At 40.5% G+C, this 19,562-nt stretch overlaps 1 protein-coding gene across 3 annotated transcripts in view; it reads right to left on the minus strand.

The window, feature by feature from the left end:
• Positions 1–1,987: 1,987 nt before the first annotated feature.
• Positions 1,988–19,562, minus strand: part of lrp2a (low density lipoprotein receptor-related protein 2a) — a 313,171-nt gene continuing 295,596 nt past the window's right edge. For 2 of the 3 annotated variants that reach the window (XM_059647357.1, XM_059647359.1), the window contains 7 exons: positions 16,676–16,743; positions 15,449–15,566; positions 11,885–12,008; positions 11,653–11,763; positions 10,481–10,591; positions 8,390–8,461; positions 1,989–4,097 (listed from right to left, as the gene is read on the minus strand). In XM_059647357.1, the coding sequence (XP_059503340.1) occupies positions 3,921–4,097; positions 8,390–8,461; positions 10,481–10,591; positions 11,653–11,763; positions 11,885–12,008; positions 15,449–15,566; positions 16,676–16,743 (781 nt within the window). In that variant the 3' untranslated portion in view covers positions 1,989–3,920. Of the gene's footprint in view, positions 4,098–8,389; positions 8,462–10,480; positions 10,592–11,652; positions 11,764–11,884; positions 12,009–15,448; positions 15,567–16,675; positions 16,744–19,562 lie in introns of all 3 variants that reach the window. The other variant, XM_059647356.1, reaches the window with a different exon arrangement.

Below are 19,562 nucleotides of genomic sequence, written 5' to 3' on the forward strand. Positions count from 1 at the left end.
TCTAGAAATGAAATACAGGTTGGCCTACCTATTCCTGCATCGAATTACACTAGACTTTTGAACTATATTCAAAGCAAAATAGACCAATTTCTGTGCATATCTATATGCATATGCATACGTCAGATACTTCAGAGACTTTTAAGTGACTCTTGGATAGGCACATGGAGGATAGTAAAATGTAGGGTATGCAGGGTAGTTTGATCATAGTAGGATAATAGGTCAGCACAACATTGTGGGCTGAAGGGCCTATACTATGCTGTATTTTTCTATGTTCTATGTTCTAATTCTTAATTCATCCATTTGGTTCTTGTATCATCCCTGAGCATTTTATGGACTTAGAATGGAGAAAATTAATAGTTTGGTGCTCAAGGATCTGAATGAGACATGTAAGTGAAATTATTAATATTTTTGCAGAACATATTGGTGTGGCATCAGCAGTTTCACACTTGAGTAAGACACCAGAAGGGGAGTTGAGAAGTGTGCAACTCCATAGTAGTGGTGAGGTTTCTGTGCTGCAGTAGGAGTAAAATGCATTGCCATGTGTGGATACAGGCATGTAAAGTCCCTGGCTGAAAATATAGACATCAGGAATATGCCCAGATCTGCTGCAAAAAGTTAAGCATAGAGTACAACAAGTACATTATTTGAAAAGGCAATGACAACAGTTTGCATTTAAATAGTTACCATTTCCAAGAAAAAATGTATTAACATACTTTACTGATGTGTGAATTAAACAAAATGATGCCAAGCAAGGAAGGAACTATTAAGAGAGTGAAGGAAAGCTTGGCCATTGACATGGGAGAGAAGAGAATGTCAAGTAAGGTAGTGGAAGAAAGAATTCCGGAATAAGGAGCCATTCTGGCTGAATGCATAACCACCAATAAATGCAAAGTGAGTGGACACACAATAACGTGACTCAGTGGTTAGCACTGCTGCCTCACAGTGCCAGGGACCTGGGTTCGATTCCAACCTCGGGTAACTGCCTGTGTGGAGTTTGCACATTCTCCCTGTGTCTGTGGGTTTCCTTCGGGTGCTCCAGTTTCCTCCCACACTCCAAAGATATGCAGGATAGGTGGATTAACCAGGCTACAGTTCCCAGGGATGTGTGGGTTAGACATGGGAAATATAGGGGAATGAGGCTGGGTGGGATACTCTTTGGAGGGGTGGTGTGGACTTGTTGGGCCAAATGGCCTGTTTCCATACTGTAGAGATTCTATGAAGCTGGAGTTAGAGAAGCACTTGAGAGTGTGGTGATGAGAATTGTAATTTTAAAGCCTGGAACAAAGATGCAGAACACTGGAGAAAGTTGGCTGGTCTGGTCATGTTTGTGGAGAGAGAAACAGTAGTAATATTTTGAGTCCAGTATGATTGTTCTTCAGTATTCATTCTTCAGACCCATACCAAACTTGAACATGTCTATTTCTCTGGATGCATAATGGGCTTTTAAAGATGGCCCTCTGCCAGCAATATCAGTTATTTCTGGGAGGTCTAGACAGTAGTGAGTTGTTCTTGGAATAGCATGTGGTAAGATGGGGCAGAAACTAGGCAATGTGATAGACACCATAGGAGCAAGAATGGCTATTAATGTGGCGTGCTTGGTAAAATTTGGTGAGAAATCTCATTTGGCCTTTTAGCAAGAATCCCTCTAATAAACTTGATGCAATTTACACTTGGTCAAAAAAGAACTAAGAATCACCCAAAGAAATTATTACAAAAGCATATTGTCATGCAAATCTTACCAAAAATTATTGTTCAATTTTATCTTTCCGTGGTGCTTTGAAAGGAAATGTTAAGTGTTGACAACTAAGGTCATCATTCCAGTCTGGAACTTCTGGTGGTAAAGTGTGAATATAAGCTATATAGGCAATTATCTCAGCAAGCAAAATAACTAACAGTGAATTTCTCCCGGGAAAGTGCTGTTTTAAAGTACTTCCCACCCCCTGACAATTTTCTTCTATAAGAACAACAAAACGATACCAAGGTATGATAAAATAACAAAATTTATTGGACATTTTGAGCATATTTATTCCAGTAACAATTTTTTTTCTTGATCGAAGTACAACATAAATTTCATGCTAATTAAAATACATCCATAAAAATTAGCATACAAAGGATTCTAAAATATTCATTATTACGATGTAAAATATATAAAACTATAATCACATTAAGTACAATCAATATGGAGTAGATGTGCAGACCTTTAGCTAAAATTTAGGCAGCTAGTCTAGGCCATTTACTGGATATTGCCTGTTGGAATTGTACTTCAGTGTGAAGTAAGCCAAGATGAACTGTCATCCCAATCATTCCTTGAATCCTGACGGATAAGAGAACATATCCGGGCCTAATCATTTTAATATTGGTCATGAGGTATATATTTAAAGTGTAATCTGTAAAAAACAGTCGCCTGTATCCAATGCTGTATTTCCCATTGGTTCTATTTTCCAGTTTTAAATTGTACTTACTTTTCACAATGTATTTGATTGTAATTAAAGGAATATCTGAAAATATCAAAGCATTTTATAATCAATAGATATTTTGCTCATATTCATAACTGGACCAGAATAAACTGATTTCATCTGGTTCCTTTGAAAGCTTCAGTGGTCAGAAAAGCATTTTTTTTAAAAAGTAGATGTTTCCCTCAATCCACAGTTCTTTTTTGCAAAGAGTATTACAGTTAGAAACAAACTCTGTTCTTCCTCTCCAATTTCAAAACTTTTGATTTACAAGAAGTAGAATTCAATTCAAACCAGTGAATATGACTATTCCTGTTGCACCAAAGTAAATGAATTGTAAAGCTGGAAGTCAAATTAAAAGAAAAATATTATTGATTCAAATTTTCTGATTGATCCTATATTTCCTCCACATAAAATGTTAGGAAGTATCTTCTACAATTTATTTTAACCCAATTGATGAGTCTGTCCTCAGATTATTCATTATTTAGGTTTTTATCATAAGTTCTATAGCTACCATTTTTTGCACATGACACCTTGGTGTTCGACAGTGCTTTCCCTTATGCTGTTTGGTCCTACACCCATGACTTCAGCAACGGCCTGCTGAATCACAACTAACTAAAAATGAACAAAATTAAACTACTCAGATTTCAGAAGAAACAATTATGCAACAATAGTTTTATGAATATTTAATTTTGAATAATCAAATGAACTTTTTTGTGAAGATCTTCTTTGCTTACCAGGATTGGAGCATATCTCGACTGTGTGTGTGTGTGTGTGTGTGTGTGTGTGTGTGTGTGTGTGTGTGTGTGTGTGTGTGTGTGTGTGTGTGTGTGTGTGTGTTTTCTGTGATTAACAATTAGTTTAGCATAGTCTGAATGATCATTTATTATGAATTTCAATGTGTACAAATAACTAAAATGCGAATGCTCCAGTGTATGTGCTTTATATATGTTTTCTATCATTTAGTTTCATCAAAATGTGTTTATGAAGAATTCTTATTATGTGGCAAGATCAGTAGTTTTCACATTTAGAATTACTTTTGTTTATATTAAAATCAGTAGTCTTACTTCAATCTTTAGGTTTCCACTGATTGCAACCTTCAGCATAAATCAGTCATACCCTTGGCAACATAATTGTCATAATCTCTTCAAAATTTACAAATGTACAACATATTTATAACATTACATATTTCAAACTTTTACACAAGTCCAGTGCAAAGAAGTACAAAAAGTACCCCTGGATTAAAAGTTTTCTCAGATAAGAACAACAAAAAAAAAAGCTGGCACAAAATATTACTGAAGGTAAAGGAACAGACAGACCACCTCTTTTAACAGCTGTTGGCTCATTCTAATTATCTTTAAAAGGTATCTTTTACCAAATATTTATGACATGTCCAAATATGCTGGGTGTATATAAAAATAGAATGTATTGGAGGAAAGTCTATCTCTCCTTCAGTTCAGCTTTGAATTATGCATTTGAATCTTCTTTGACAAGAGTAGCTGTATCTTTGAAAGTATTCTCTGTAGGACTATATGTCAAAGGTTCGTCTTTTTTCGAACGTGACTTACTTGGAGGTAATCCAGAAGTATGAGAAACGGCAACGGTTTCTCCAGTTGGGTTATTTGTTTGTTGCTGTTTCTGGCACTAGGAAGTAGAAAATAAAGGCATGCATGTATTAAAATTCAGTCACTCAAAATCTATTAAATAAATTTGTCTTAAGAAAACTGTCCTTTTAGAATATCCATTATTAGATTGCTTTTTTTTATTTTATTAACAGCAAATTATTGACAAGTCACTTCAATCAATTGAAAACAAGTTTTGCAACATGATTCCCTTGTGATGCAGAAAGAGAATCATTACAATTGAAATATTGTAGCATCAAAGACAACAAAATGTGAGGCTGGATGAACACAGCAGGCCAAGCAGCATCTCAGGAGCACAAAAGCTGACGTTTCGGCCCTAGACCCTTCATCAGAGAGGGGGATGGGGTGAGGGTTCTGGAATAAATAGGGAGAGAGGGGGAGGCGGACCGAAGATGGAGAGAAAAGAAGATGGGTGGAGAGAGTATAGCTGGGGAGGTAGGGAGGGGATAGGTCAGTCCAGGGAAGACGGACAGGTCAAGGAGGTGGGATGAGGTTAGTAGGTAGATGGGGGTGCGGCTTGGGGTGGGAGGAAGGGATGGATGAAAGGAAGAACAGGTTAGGGAGGCAGAGACAGGTTGGACTGGTTTTGGGATGCAGTGGGTGGAGGGGAAGAGCTGGGCTGGTTGTGTGGTGCAGTGGGGGGAGGGGACGAACTGGGCTGGTTTAGGGATGCAGTTGGGGAAGGGGAGATTTTGAAACTGGTGAAGTCCACATTGATACCATTAGGCTGCAGGGTTCCCAGACGGAATATGAGTTGCTGTTCCTGCAACCTTCGAGTGGCATCATTGTGGCACTGCAGGAGGCCCATGATGGACATGTCATCTAAAGAATGGGAGGGGGAGTGGAAATGGTTTGCGACTGGGAGGTGCAGTAGTTTGTTGCGAACTGAGCGGAGGAGTTCTGCAAAGTGGTCTCCAAGCCTCCGCTTGGTTTCCCCAATGTAGAGGGGGCCACACCGGGTACAGTGAATGCAGTATACCATATTGGCAGATGTGCAGGTGAACCTCTGCTTAATGTGGAATGTCATCTTGGGGCCTGGGATGGGGGTGAGGGGGGAGGTGTGGGGGCAAGTGTAGCATTTCCTGCGGTTGCAGGGGAAGGTGCCGGGTGTGGTGGGGTTGGAGGGTAGTGTGGAGCGAACAAGGGAGTCACGGAGAGAGTGGTCTCTCCGGAAAGCAGACAGGGGTGGGGATGGAAAAATGTCTTGGGTGGTGGGGTCGGATTGTCGATGGCGGAAGTGTCGGAGGATGATGCGTTGTATCCGGAGGTTGGTGGGGTGGTGTGTGAGAACGAGGGGGATCCTCTTTGGGCGGTTGTGGCAGGGGCGGGGTGTGAGGGACATGTTGTGGGAAATACGGGAGACGCGGCCGAGGGCGTTCTCGATCACTGTGGGGGGAAAGTTGCGGTCCTGGAAGAACTTGGACATCTGGGATGTGCGTGAGTGGAATGTCTTACCGTGGGATCAGATGCGGCGGAGGCGGAGGAATTGGGAATAGGGGATGGAATTTTTGCAGGAGGGTGGGTGGGAGGAGGTGTACTCTAGGTAGCTGTGGGAGTCGGTGGGCTTGAAATGGACATCAGTTACAAGCTGGTTGCCTGAGATGGAGATTGAGAGGTCCAGGAAGGTGAGGGATGTGCTGGAGATGGCCCAGGTGAACTGAAGGTTGGGGTGGAAGGTGTTGGTGAAGTGGATGAACTGTTCGAGCTCCTCCGGGGAGCAAGAGGCGGCACCGATACAGTCATCAATGTACCGGAGGAAGAGGTGGGGTTTGGGGCCTGTGTAGGTGCGGACGAGGGACTGTTGGATGCAGTATACCACATTGGCAGATGTGCAGGTGGATGCAGTATACCACATTGGCAGATGTTCACCTGCATATCTGCCAATGTGGTATACTGCATCCACTGTACCCGGTGTGGCTTCCTCTACATTGGGGAAACCAAGCGGAGGCTTGGGGACCGCTCTGCAGAACACCTCCGCTCAGTTCGCAACAAACAACTGCACCTCCCAGTCGCAAACCATTTCCACTCCCCCTCCCATTCTTTAGATGACATGTCCATCATGGGCCTCCTGCAGTGCCACAATGATGCCACCCGAAGGTTGCAGGAACAGCAACTCATATTCCGCCTGGGAGCCCTGCAGCCTAATGGTATCAATGTGGACTTCACCAGTTTCAAAATCTCCCCTTCCCCAACTGCATCCCTAAACCAGCCCAGTTCGTCCCCTCCCCCCACTGCACCACATAACCAGCCCAGCTCTTCCCCTCCACCCACTGCATCCCAAAACCAGTCCAACCTGTCTCTGCCTCCCTAACCTGTTCTTCCTCTCACCCATCCCTTCCTCCCACCCCAAGCCGCACCCCCATCTACCTACTAACCTCATCCCACCTCCTTGACCTGTCCGTCTTCCCTGGACTGACCTATCCCCTCCCTACCTCCCCACCTATACTCTCCTCTACACCTATCTTCTTTTCTCTCCATCTTCGGTCCGCCTCCCCCTCTCTCCCTATTTATTCCAGAACCCTCACCCCATCCCCCTCTCTGATGAAGGGTCTAGGCCCAAAATGTCAGCTTTTGTGCCCCTGAGATGCTGCTTGGCCTGCTGTGTTCATCCAGCCTCACATTTTGTTGTCTTGGATTCTCCAGCATCTGCAGTTCCCATTATCTCTGATACTATTGTAGCATCAACGTTGGGCTGCTAACAAGTAAAACAAGTTCAACTTTTGGCTTCACCTGGCATCCAAAGTCTACATATGATATAACTTTGCCATTGCTTTTCTGCTGATTGGCAAAGGCAGAAGTGTCCTGATATACCTAATAGGATATGATTTAATTCATGTAATATTAGCAGCTGGTGAAGTGATAAGCACATTCCGTGCCTATATGTACACTAATATATTTAGCAACTGCAAATTCTTGGAGCCAAGTAATTGCGTCTTCATTTGCTGAATTTATAATGATTAGTCTGCGGATGACTCTGTAGACGGGACATGACTTAGAGAAGTACAGCACAGTTTATGCCTCCTCACAAGTGCATAAGTGATTTGTACTGAGGCACCAGCAATCGGTCTTGGCTCTACAGGGGCACTGACTATTCTGGACATGATTAACAAAGACCAATCTTTGTTGGTAAAGGAACGGACAGACCACCTCTGTTTGTCTCTGATGTGGTAAATCAAAACCTCATCTGTCGAAGCACAACTTGTTAGTATTTCCTGTGATTCCCATTCCCTTAATAGTATCTGTTGAAAGACTGTGCTCAGGATGATTGCTCTATACAGGGTGCTGGGATGGAATAAACATATTATTATAAATTGATAAGTGAGATACAGTACAGCTGGTTTCTCCCAGATTCTTGGTTTCTGGCTGTCACTGGGTGCACTAATACATGTCTTTCTAACATTGAGGCTGATGTCGTTTTGCCCAGGATAAAGTGAAACCTCAGCCAGAATCCCTTGCCACTAAAGTGGAAACCTTGCTTTAAGTGCTCTAGCTATTCAAGAAACAACTCATACCTCTCAGTGATAATGGGAACTGCAGATGCTGGAGAATCCAAGACAACAAAATGTGAGGCTGGATGAACACAGCAGGCCAAGCAGCATCTCAGGAGCACAAATGCTCTGATGAAGGGTCTAGGCCCGAAACGTCAGCTTTTGTGCTCCTGAGATGCTGCTTGGCCTGCTGTGTTCATCCAGCCTCACATTTTGTTGTCTCATATTGCTCAGTGCTTATTTTGCTCTATTATAAAAATCCAGGGTGGCAGTGATGTACAATTTATGGTCTGTAGTTGTTGTTCAGGCAAGTATAAAAAAAATTGCCTTCTGGTCTGTGAAAGAAAATTCTCTGAATTGTGTGTTTAGTCCTGGAATCCCCTGATGTTTATTCGGGTCATTCTGGTGAACTGTATGCAGTGGTAGAAAGGAATCATATTCCAATTGTTCCATTATAAATTTCCTAAAGTGCTAAAATACAACGAAATGTAACTATTCCCTAATTAATCAGTTTACTTGAAAAGAACATTCTGGCTCAATTTTACAAAACACTAATTTTCAAATCTGCTTTGTCCATGACTAATCATAATGAGAAATTACTTTCCAAACATTGTATTAATAATCAAATATGTTTTTTTAAAATATTGAAACCACATGGAATACTAAAGAGAGTAGTCAACATTTTATGTTTTGCATTTTGTTAAATTACATGGCAAAGTTAAAAAGAATATTGGAGAGGAGGATGAGGGAGTGTATTGGGGCGGGGGATGGGATGGGGGAGTTAAGGAGGTGAAAGGAGAATTACCTCTGCATATACTGGGTTTTCAAAATTTGCCCCTTGTTGAGGTTTTCGTTTTAAAAAGCTCCACTTCGATTTCTGAAAGAAGAAAATAACATTAGTGCCACCATCTAATGCAGTGGGTAGTGCACATGTTCATTAATTACTGGAAGTGTGCCACCCACATTATTAGTAAAAGCTAATGTGACAATACTATGGCTTTAAAACGTGTATTTTGGCCTGTTTTTATTTAATGAATAAAGGTTGAGACTGAGGTAATGAACTATCTGTTCCAAGCCAATAAAGTAAACAGCTTATGAGGCTTTGGGTTTTTTAAAAAAGGAAGTTGGAACAATAGAAGCAGCAGAAATGGGTAGGGTCAAGCTTCCACAGATTAGCTTTCAGCTGTTGCTGGGGCTTTGAAGCTGGTTCTCAAAACTATACATATCTTTGCTACACCTAAAAAGCTTAGGTTCTCTCTCTCCCCCTGCCAAAGTCACGTGTGAGACAATTTATTTTACTGAATTTGCCTTTCCCAAGCTGAGTTCATGGAGTGTTACTATATTGGAACAGTTACAGTTCAGTACTTAACATTACTTAAAATAACAGATTTATTTAAGTTTTCCAACAGAGTTGTTATTCCAATTCTTCTTTCTTTTGTACGTATTTTAACTGGTGGTAAGAATAAAATGTGTGTTTTGCTTAAAGCAGAATTGTGTAACTAGTCAAATTACATCTGGAACAGAGCATCTTAAAGGCAAGTGTAACTAAGTTAAAAGTTAGGGTTTAGGCTATCTCCTTTATATATTTTTGGAGGTGGGGGTGGGTTTGGTCTGGTCCATAACACCGAAAAGACAATGTCTATGTCCCACATCTGAAACAGCAACCGAAGAAAACCTATTATTGGATCTTGGACAAGAACAAGGAATCAGATTGCAGTAGGTGCTTTGATGAAGATGTAAGTCGGATTCTAGATGTGCTGGTTGTCTCTCTCACTCGTGAACATGTGGGTATATAAACCAGGTAAGAGGGTTGTGACACATTTAAAGAAATTAGCATTACTAGAGAGAAGGTTCTCAAAGGTCCAGCAGGCTTAAATGTACATAAACCTGTGGGGGTGAATGAAATGTATTTCAGGCTGCTGAGTAAGGCACGAAAGAATACAGTAGAGGCATTACTAATAATTTTAAGTTCCTCTCTGGCCACAACAGAGGTGCCAGCAGATGACAACAGCTAGTGTGACACCATTATTCAAGAGGGGAGCAAGGGATAAACTAGGAAACCACGGGTTTACCACCAGCTTTGGGCTGCATTCACAAGCAACCTGACTCCAAGAAGACACCATCCTGGTGGGCTGCCTCCGGCCTCACACCATCCCTGGGCTAAGCCTCGATTATGAGGACTTGGGTCCCCTTGAATTCAGTCTTCAAAGTTCTTTTCAACTTTCTCTTATGGTACTTGTTGACTATCGGTCTCACAGCGAGTGTATTACATGCAGTTCGAGAGTCCACATTGTAGAAGGCATGTAATTGCACTGAAGAGCGTGCAGAGGACATCTCATCAGGATGTAACCTGGGGTGGAGAGTTTTAGTTAAGCAGAGAGATTGGATAGACTGACTTGTTTACCTTGGAGCAGAGAAGGTGGGGTGGGGGGGTGCATGATTGCCAAGTGGACAGGAAGGATCAATGATCAGAGGTCACAGAATTAAGTTAAGGGTCAGAGGTTTTAGTGGCGATGTAAGAAAGTTTCATTTTCACCCAGAGGTTGGGGAATCGAAAACTCACCGTCTCAAAATGTGGTAAAGGCAGAAACCAGCATAACATTTAAGAAGCATTTAGATGTACACTTGTGATGCCAAGACATACAAAGCTATTGACTAAGTGGTAGAAAATTGGATTAGAGTACATAGGCAGTTGTTTTTGCATACACAATGGGCTGGATGTACTCCAGATGTTTTTAACCATGGCTCTAAAATACAGGTACATACATATATACACACACATTAATTTATATGTATTCATTATTGTCCTTTTATACATATAAAATACACACAAAATTAGAATGTCAAAAATTCTTATAAAATGAAACCATTTACATAAATTCACCATTCCATTTACCCGAGCTTGTGATCCAGCTGGAACAGGCTTTTCCACAAAAGGAGGCATAGATGTAGAGATGGGATTCTCAAAACTGCTTCCATTTGTTTCACCACCAACTGCCGTTGTATCCTAAAAGGAAAATGTCAAATGTATTATCTTCAGATTAGAAAATTTTGAACCTGATTGTATGATTTCTCTGGGCAGTCTCTGTTTAATAGCTTGAACCAAAAGTTGATATCTAACCAATCTAATAAACATTATGTTAGTCAAATACTGGAGAGAAGAACATACAAAGTGAAAAATGGACGTTATCCTATATTCTAATAAGCTTTTTGTTTGGAATGTACCTGGAATACTACCTTTAGGTCCAGTGTAGTAAGAATATAGTAGCCTTAGAGAGACACTGCAGACTGACAAGAGGGCTGCTGGTCTTAAAGCATTACTTTCTGAATAAAAGGTTATTTCGAATAACCCTAACCCTATTGAACTTTGAATCCCTTCAAGACTGAAGGGTGATCTATTTGAGATATTTAGAATTAATGAATGAATTGATCCGATTAATAGAAATGTTCTTCTGGTGAGGAAGCCTAGAATAAGGATAGAAGAAAATATAATATTTGTCTTACTTGTCTTTCATAAGCATATACAATTAATTTCATTTGGAGTGATGTCAGAAGAAACTTCTCACAAAATGGAGTGGAAATCTTGAACACTCTCCTTCAAAAAGCTGTTGAGGTTAGTTTTGAAAATGTCAATTCATCCAAGATTCATATATTTTTGTCAGGTAAGGACTTGAAGGAATATATGACCGTTGTGGGTTAGTTGAATTATAGAGATATCCAGATTAGGCATGATCTAACTGAATTATGAAACAGACTCCAGGGACTGGATGGCATGCTCCCCTTCCTATATTCTATTTCACTTTCCTAAACTATATCATATATACACGTTATATAGTTCAAATCAACTAATCTTTTATTACAAAATAAAGTATTATAAGAAATGCTAATAAAATAATCTTCTTAGACATATATATGTTAGAAGAACTTGAGCAATTCTGAAATACAATAACATATGATAAAGTTATAGGACTATTATCACCATCTAAACTGAAGTTAACTTAATAAACAAATTACTGTAAATATATTTAATTATCATATGGTACATCTGTATATTTTATTTGCAGTTACCGCTGATTGCTGGACTTCAGGAGCATCACTGGGAACATTTCCCTTCATTCCAAACATGGGATTTTCGAACGTGACTGGTTGCTTTCCTGCCTCCATTACAAAGTTTTCATTCTGTTACAGAAACAGAATTGATTTAGATTTAGTAAAAGTACTAAGCACATCTGTGAAGCACTTGGCACGGCATAAACTTTTACAATAACAAGCTTTAAAAAGAAATTTGATTATATCTTACCAACTGCATTGCTCCATCAATAGCAGAATCTATGTCTATGGCAGAGGCTCCACTGTCTATTCCAGTATCCAGTCCAGATCTAAATGTCACTCCATTATCTTTAGGCTTCATAAGACGACTTAAACTGAAGAAAAACAAAAAAAGTTATTATTTAATATAGCATCATTTTATGGAAGTGAATATATACCCTAGGTAAAGGTAAGTTTTGTACTGTTCCTTTGATATTTGAGCAAGTAAACCATAGGTATATATGTGTCAGTACTCCACAATAATAGTTTCTTCCTGACAGTCATAGGATACAGGCTGGATAATTTAGGACATCTTTTAAAATTTAATCAGTCATGGGACATGACTGGACAGCATTATTTCCCATTCCGACCTGCCATTGAGAAGGTGGTTGTGAGCTGTCTTTTTAAACCGCTGCAGTCCGCATGCTTTAGGTTGAGCCATGTGTCCTTAGGAAGGGAATTCCAGGATTTTGATCCCAAAACCAGCCCAGTTCGTCCCCTCCCCCCACTGCATCACAAAACCAGCTCATCTCATCCCCTCCCCCCACTGCATCCCAAAACCAGCCCAGCCTGTCTCTGCTTCCTTAACCTGTTCTTCCTCTCACCCATCCCTTCCTCCCACCCCAAGCCGCACCTCCATCTCCTACCTACCACCTCATCCCACCTCCTTGACCTGTCCATTTTCCCTGGACTGACCTATCCCCTCCCTACCTCCTCACCTGCACTCTCTTCTCTACCTATCTTCTTTTCTCTTCATCTTCGGTCCGCCTCTCCCTCTCTCCCTATTTATTCCAGTTTCCTCTCCCCATCCCCCTCTCTGATGAAGGGTCTAGGCCCGAAACGTCAGCTTTTGTGCTCCTGACATGCTGCTTGGCCTGCTGTGTTCATCCAGCTCCACACTTTGTTATCTATGACAGTGTTTATGCAGTTAGTCCAGTTGAGTTTCTAGTCAAGGGTAACTCCAAGGATTCTTGAGAATGGGGGAATTCAGTGATGGTAACACCATTGAATATTAAGGAGCAATAGTTATATTCCCTCTTATTGCAGATACAAATGCCATGCAATGACTATGATGCAAGTATTACTTACCATATTGTCCAGATCCTGTTGCTTGTGAACGTGGACTCTTTCAGTATCTGAGAAGTCCTGAATAGTGCTGAACGTTGTGCAATCATCAGTAAACCTCATACTTATGACATTATGATGGAGGTAAGCTCATTTATGAAGCAACTGAAGATGGATGGGCCTAGGACACTACCCTGAGGAACTCCTGCAGAGATATCCTGGAGCTGAGATGACTGCCCTCCAACAACCACAACCATCTTCCTATGTGCCAGGTATGACTTCAACCAGCAGAGAGTTTGCCCTCTGATACCCATTGATTCCAGTTTTGCTCTGAATCCTTGATGCCACACTTGATCAAATGTGGCTTTGATGTCAAGGGGTGTCACTCTCATCTCAGAAATTCAGCTCTTTTACCCATGCTTTAACTAAGGTTGTAATGAGGTCAGGAGCTGAATGACCCTGGCAGAACCCAAACTGGGCAACACTGAGCAGATTATAGCTGAACAGGTGCTGCTTGATAACACTGTTGATGACACCTTCCATCACTTTACTGCTGACAGAGATTGACGGGATGGGAATCGGTTGGGTTCAATTTATTCTGCCTTTTGTGTACCAGACATACCTGGTCAATTTTCCACATTGTCAGGCAGATGCACAAGTCTTCAGTAGCTTTTGCAGCATCTGGTGTCTCCAACCAGTTCCTTATATCACATGGAGTGAATCAAATTGGCTGAAGCCTGGTACTTGTGATGCTGGGGACGACTGGAGGAGGCTGAGATGGATCATCTACTTGGCACTACTGGCTCAAGACTGCTGCAGATGCTCTAGCCTTATATTTTGCATTGGTGTGTTTGTCTCTTCCATCACTGAGGTTGGGAATATTTGTGGAGCCTCTTTCTGCGGTGAGTTGTTTAGTTGTCTACCACCATTCACTCAGTGCGGCAGGACTGCAGAGTTTAGATCAGGTTCTTTGGCTGCAGGATCTTTTAGCTCTGTCTATCACTTGCTGCTTATGCTATTTGGCATGCAGATAATCCTGTCTGGTAGCTTCATTTGGTTGATGCCTTATTTTCAGGTATGCCTGGTGCTGCTCCTGGCATGCCCTCCTGCACTCTCCATTGAACCACGGTAGATTTCCTGGGCTTACTGATAATGGTTGAGTGGACTCTGCAGCAGTCATTTCTAGCAAATATGTTCATCAGGCCTGAAGCTGCTTATGAAGTAATAGTGCTAAGATGCCTCTCTCCACAGATGTTGGCAGACCTGCTGAGCTTCTCCAGAATCGGTGTTTATTTCATATTTCAAGCATTAATAGAATGTTTTTGTTATTCTTTAGGAATCAAATACATTGCTGTGGATCTAGAGTCGTAAGTAGGCCAGACTGATTAAAGATGGTAGATTTGCTTCCCTTAAGGATATTCGTGAACCTGATGGTTTTTATAGAGTCTGCACTTACATAGCAGAGAAACAGACCCCTTGGTCCAACTTGTCTAAGCTGACCAGGTATCCTAAACTGATGTGGTCCAATTTGCCATTATTTGGCCGATATCCCTCTAAACCCATCCTATTCATGTACCCATTCAGATGCCTTTTAAATGTTTTAATTGTACCAGCCTCCACAATCTTCTCTAGCAGCTCATTCCATACACATACCACCATCTGTTTGAAAAAAAAATCGACCCTCAAGTTGCCTTTACATCTTTCCCCTCTTACAGTAACCCCATACCCTCTAGTACCACTCCCCTACCATGGGAAAAAGCCCTTGGCTATCCACCATGTCCATGCCCATCATGATTTTATAAACCTCTATAAAAGGTTTTTATATCACCTCTCAGCCTCTAAGGGTCTAGGGGGGAAAAAAAAGACCCAGCCTATTTAGCCGTTTCCTATAGCTCAAACCCTCTAATCCTGGCAACATCCTTGTCTGAACCCTTTCAAGTTTAACATCTTCCCTACAGCAGGGAGACCAGAATTGACTACAGTTTTCTGAAAGTGGCTTCACCAATATCCTGTACAGCTGCAACATGATGTCCTAGTTCTTATACTCAATGCACTGACCAATTTTATGACATCATTACTCAAAATAGCCTTTTACATCAAGATTTAGACGTGATTGAGTTCTCCAGCTGTTGAATTCACATCAATAGAGCATTAATATGAGCTTTAGAATCAGTAACGTGAACACTGTACTATCATTCCCATGATTCAGCCCATCAGTTTTAAAAATGTGTGAATGTATCTTTGCTTTTGGATTGAAGCCTAGCATTCCTGTGTAAAAGGCATGAAAAAAGCATGTATTTTTAACAAGTATATTTGTAATCTTAACAGTTGAAGCACTTTTTAAAGGCTAATAATGTAATGTTATATATCCAGTGCAACAAACAGTGTGCTATTCAATGACATCGTACACTACTTGTGTGTCATTGATATCCCCACATTCTTAACATTAGTAAATCCTGGCGTCAGTAAATTCACATATAAGAGTTGTTACCTTGTAAGCTTAGGAAAAGATGGCAGGATTGAGCCTGTCCGTCTGTAATTCAGAAATGCACCACCAGCTAGTACTCCCAGAATTAAGATGATAATAATAGTCAACAAGACTGCAGTTGCTGCAATGCAAAAAAGCTTATCAAAATTCCAGGATCTGTCGTATTAAATGACTATCAAATACAACTGTGGGGTAACCTCTTAAACATTAGACTTTGCCATTCTCTTTGGAAAAAACAAATATATAACAACTTACCTAATAATAATTTAAGAAAGCAACTTGCTTTGTTATTTTGCATGCTAATGATATTTTTATGAATTATTTTATTTCTACACTGTCTGTTTTAGTTTGTAGGTAGTTTTTTTTAATCTATATTCATAGATAAGCAAGTATTTATCACATTATTTCATAACTGTCTAAATTATTGCATAATGAATGTTGGGAGATCCAAAGGTTTAAACAGTAGAATCACTTGTAGGAGATCTGATTGTTCCTGAGAATTAATTTATCGGAATTGATATTACTTCAAGGGAAGGATTTTACACAAACTGTGAGCTTGTAACGCTTTGGGATCGATACTTTGCATTAAATATATCAACAAATAATTCTGACAAATCCCAATGATTCTCTTTATAGTATTCATTATTGTATTTTTAATTAATTATTGTTAATTTTGCATTTTGTGCAAAAATTATTTTGCATTTCACAAAAAATTAAAGAGCAAAATCTTCTTTCCTTTTTCAGATACGTCCCTTTTGTGGCCAGTTGAAGGTCACACAAATCATAAGATGATAGAATCCCTTCATTGTGGAAACAGGCCCTTGCGCCCAACAAGTCCACACTGACTCTCACAGCATCCCACCCAGACCCATCCCCCTATAACCCAGCTAATCCACTCATCCTTGAATGCCACAGGCAATTTAGCATGGCCAATCCACCTAACCTGCACATCTTTGGACTGTGGGAGAAAACTGGAGCACCCGGAGGAAACCCATACAGACACGGGGAGAATGTGCAAACTCCACACAGACAGTCGCCCAAGGGTGGAATCAAACCCAGGTCCCTGGCACTGTGAGGTGGCAGTGCCAACCACTCAGCCACTGTGCCATCCTACAGTAATATTGCTGGAAGTATAAAGTAATTATAAACTTTGGTGGCCATAAGGATGACAAGCTAGAGGAGTTACATTGTGCCATTGAATATTATGATTTTTTGAACTTCATTAAGTACCTGTTGAATGGGTTGGTGCTTGGGATCTTCCAAACTGACAGTACCTTCCTGTATATCCATAAGGACATCTGCAAGAAGCATAAAATACACCACATTAAAAAAAAATTCCTACTGGCAGAAAATAAAAATTATCAGTCTAATTCTGGTCAGTTAGACAATTATCTCTTGACAGATTGTAACTTTAGCATTCGTTGCATATGAAATCACGCTCCCACTTTTAGATAATAAAATGTGAGGCTGGATGAACACAGCAGGCCAAGCAGCATCTCAGGAGCACAAAAGCTGACGTTTCGGGCCTAGACCCTTCATCAGAGAGAGACCTTCTCTCTGATGAAGGGTCTAGGCCCGAAACGTCAGCTTTTGTGCTCCTGAGATGCTGCTTGGCCTGCTGTGTTCATCCAGCCTCACATTTTATTATCTTGGAATCTCCAGCATCTGCAGTTCCCATTATCTCTCCCCACTTTTAGATCTTGTTTTAATTCCAGGATTTGTCAATGGACTCATCTACTTTGAAATAAGGTTTTTCTGGCCAGCGGAAAATCTGGGCCACTGTTTATTAATCATAGTAATTTCTCACCACAGTTCTCATTAATAACTTACTTAGAGCACAAATGATCTTAAACAACAGGGAAGTGATTATTGCATTGTTAATTAAGAGTGGATACTTAGTTCACTAACAGCAGTGAAAGTATAAATGTTTTGCATTTCACCAAAAATTACAGAGCTAAAATATTTCCTCATTCAGATGTGTCCCTTTTGTGGCCAGCTGAAACTCACACAAATCGTAAGTAATATTGCTGGAAGTGATTACAAACTTCAGGGGCTATAAGAAGGAGAAGCCAGAGGAATTATCTTGTGCCACTGAATATTGTAATTTTTTTGATTAATGGTATATGCAATAAATGATTAATGGAAAAAATAATGTGCAATAAATAATTAATGGAAAAATATTGGAAAATATGTAGATAATGATAAGTAGACTTGAAAATAGAAGATTGAGGAGTCAGCTTCCAAAAAGAATATACTTGGAGTCATAGAAATGTAAAGCAAGGAAACAGACACTTCGGACCAAAGCATCCATCCCAACCAGATATTTGAAATTAATTTACACCTATTTGCCAGCATTTAGCACATCTCTCTAAACCCTTCTTATTCATGTACCTATCCAGGTGCCTTTTAAATGTTGTAATTGTACCAGACACCACCACTTCCTATGGCGGCTCATTTCATACATACACCATCCTCTGCGTGAAGAAGTTGCCCCTTAGGAGCCATTTAATTCTTTTTCCTCTCACCTTAAACTATGCCCTGTAGTTTTGGACTCCCCTGTCCTGGGGAAAAGACTTTGGCTATTCACCCTATCCATGCCCCTCATGAACTTATATAACTCTAGTGTCACCCTCTGCCTCCAATGCTTCAGGGAATGCAACCCAGCCTATACAGCTTCTCCCAAACCCTCCAACCCTGGCAACATCCTTGTAAATCTTTTTCTGCATCCTTTCAAGTTTCACAAGTCCTTTCTTAAGCAGGAAGACCAGAAGTGAATGTATTATTTTGATTCCACTTGAGAAATAAAGCATCACTTATCACAACCTCAGGACATTTTCTATCACACGACTGCAGTATTTTTCAAGCTTGGTCACTTTCGTAACGAAGGGAACTAGGGGAGAAAAATTACACACAGCACTTTCCCACAGACAGGAATGAGAGAAATGATCAGCTGATGAAGAGTCTAGGCCCGAAACGTCAGCTTTTGTGCTCCTGAGATGCTGCTGGGCCTGCTGTGTTCATCCAGCCTCACATTTTATTGTCTTGGATTCTCCAGCATCTGCAGTTCCCATTATCAGCTGTTTTAGTGATACCAGTTGAGGGATATATATTGGCTGGAATGCAGAACTACCTAATCTTTCTTTAAGTAGCTCTATGGGATCTTTCACAAGAGAAGTCGAGGGCAAGATTCGACATCTCATCTAATGGATAGCTTCGCGGTCAAAACTGCAAAGTGTCAGCCTGAATTATGCACTCAGTTCTTTGGCCTGGTGTTTGAACCCAGGAATTTCTGACTCCGCCAAAAGATTACTATCACCAAGATAATCAGGAAATGAATAGGATTTCAATCTATTTTTATTTAGTTTGTTCTGAGAACAATTTGCTCCAACTGATAGTACATTTTAAAACGCATATTTTGTACTTTAATAAAAATGGATTTTGGTCATGAAACACAAACTCTCTCTGGAGAGCAGCCACATGAAAAGAAAATCAGTTGTGTGCTCAATTCAGCCCTTGTTTCCATCTACTAGTTAGTATTCAGTGATCTTTGCTGATATGTGTTTTGACGTTGAATAAAACCCACTTTGGCCATAATTGGAGATAACAAAGTGTAGATCTGGATGAACACAGCAGGCCAAGCATCATCATAGGAGCAGGAAGGCTGACGTTTTGGTCCTAAACCCTTCGTCAGATGACGCTGTTTGGCCTGCTGTGTTCATCCAGCTCTACACCTTGTTATCTCAGATTCTCCAGCATCTGCAGTTCTTATTATGTCTTGGCCATAATTGTATTGATAGTCTTTGGATTTTTTTTAAAACTCTCAGCCCAAAGTTAGATTCACAGTGTTGTGACTTCCTTGAATTCATCCCAACCAGAAAGAGAGATTGAACCTCATGTTATTGGCACAAATCTGATCCACAATTCCTGTCTTATCAACCATGCCAACTATTCCACCAAAGAATACAAATTGCCATGATAGCATTTATTTTAACATGCATGTTCAGTTCAAAGCTACAAATGATGATGGTAGAGGCTTTGACTATCTTTACATAAAGTAGTAGAATCAAAGGCTAATACAGCATGGAAACAGGCCCCTCAGCTGAAATTGGTCCATGCT

The sequence above is a fragment of the Stegostoma tigrinum genome, chromosome 7 (assembly GCF_030684315.1).
Source record: "Stegostoma tigrinum isolate sSteTig4 chromosome 7, sSteTig4.hap1, whole genome shotgun sequence".
Classification (NCBI taxonomy): Eukaryota; Metazoa; Chordata; class Chondrichthyes; order Orectolobiformes; family Stegostomatidae; genus Stegostoma; species Stegostoma tigrinum.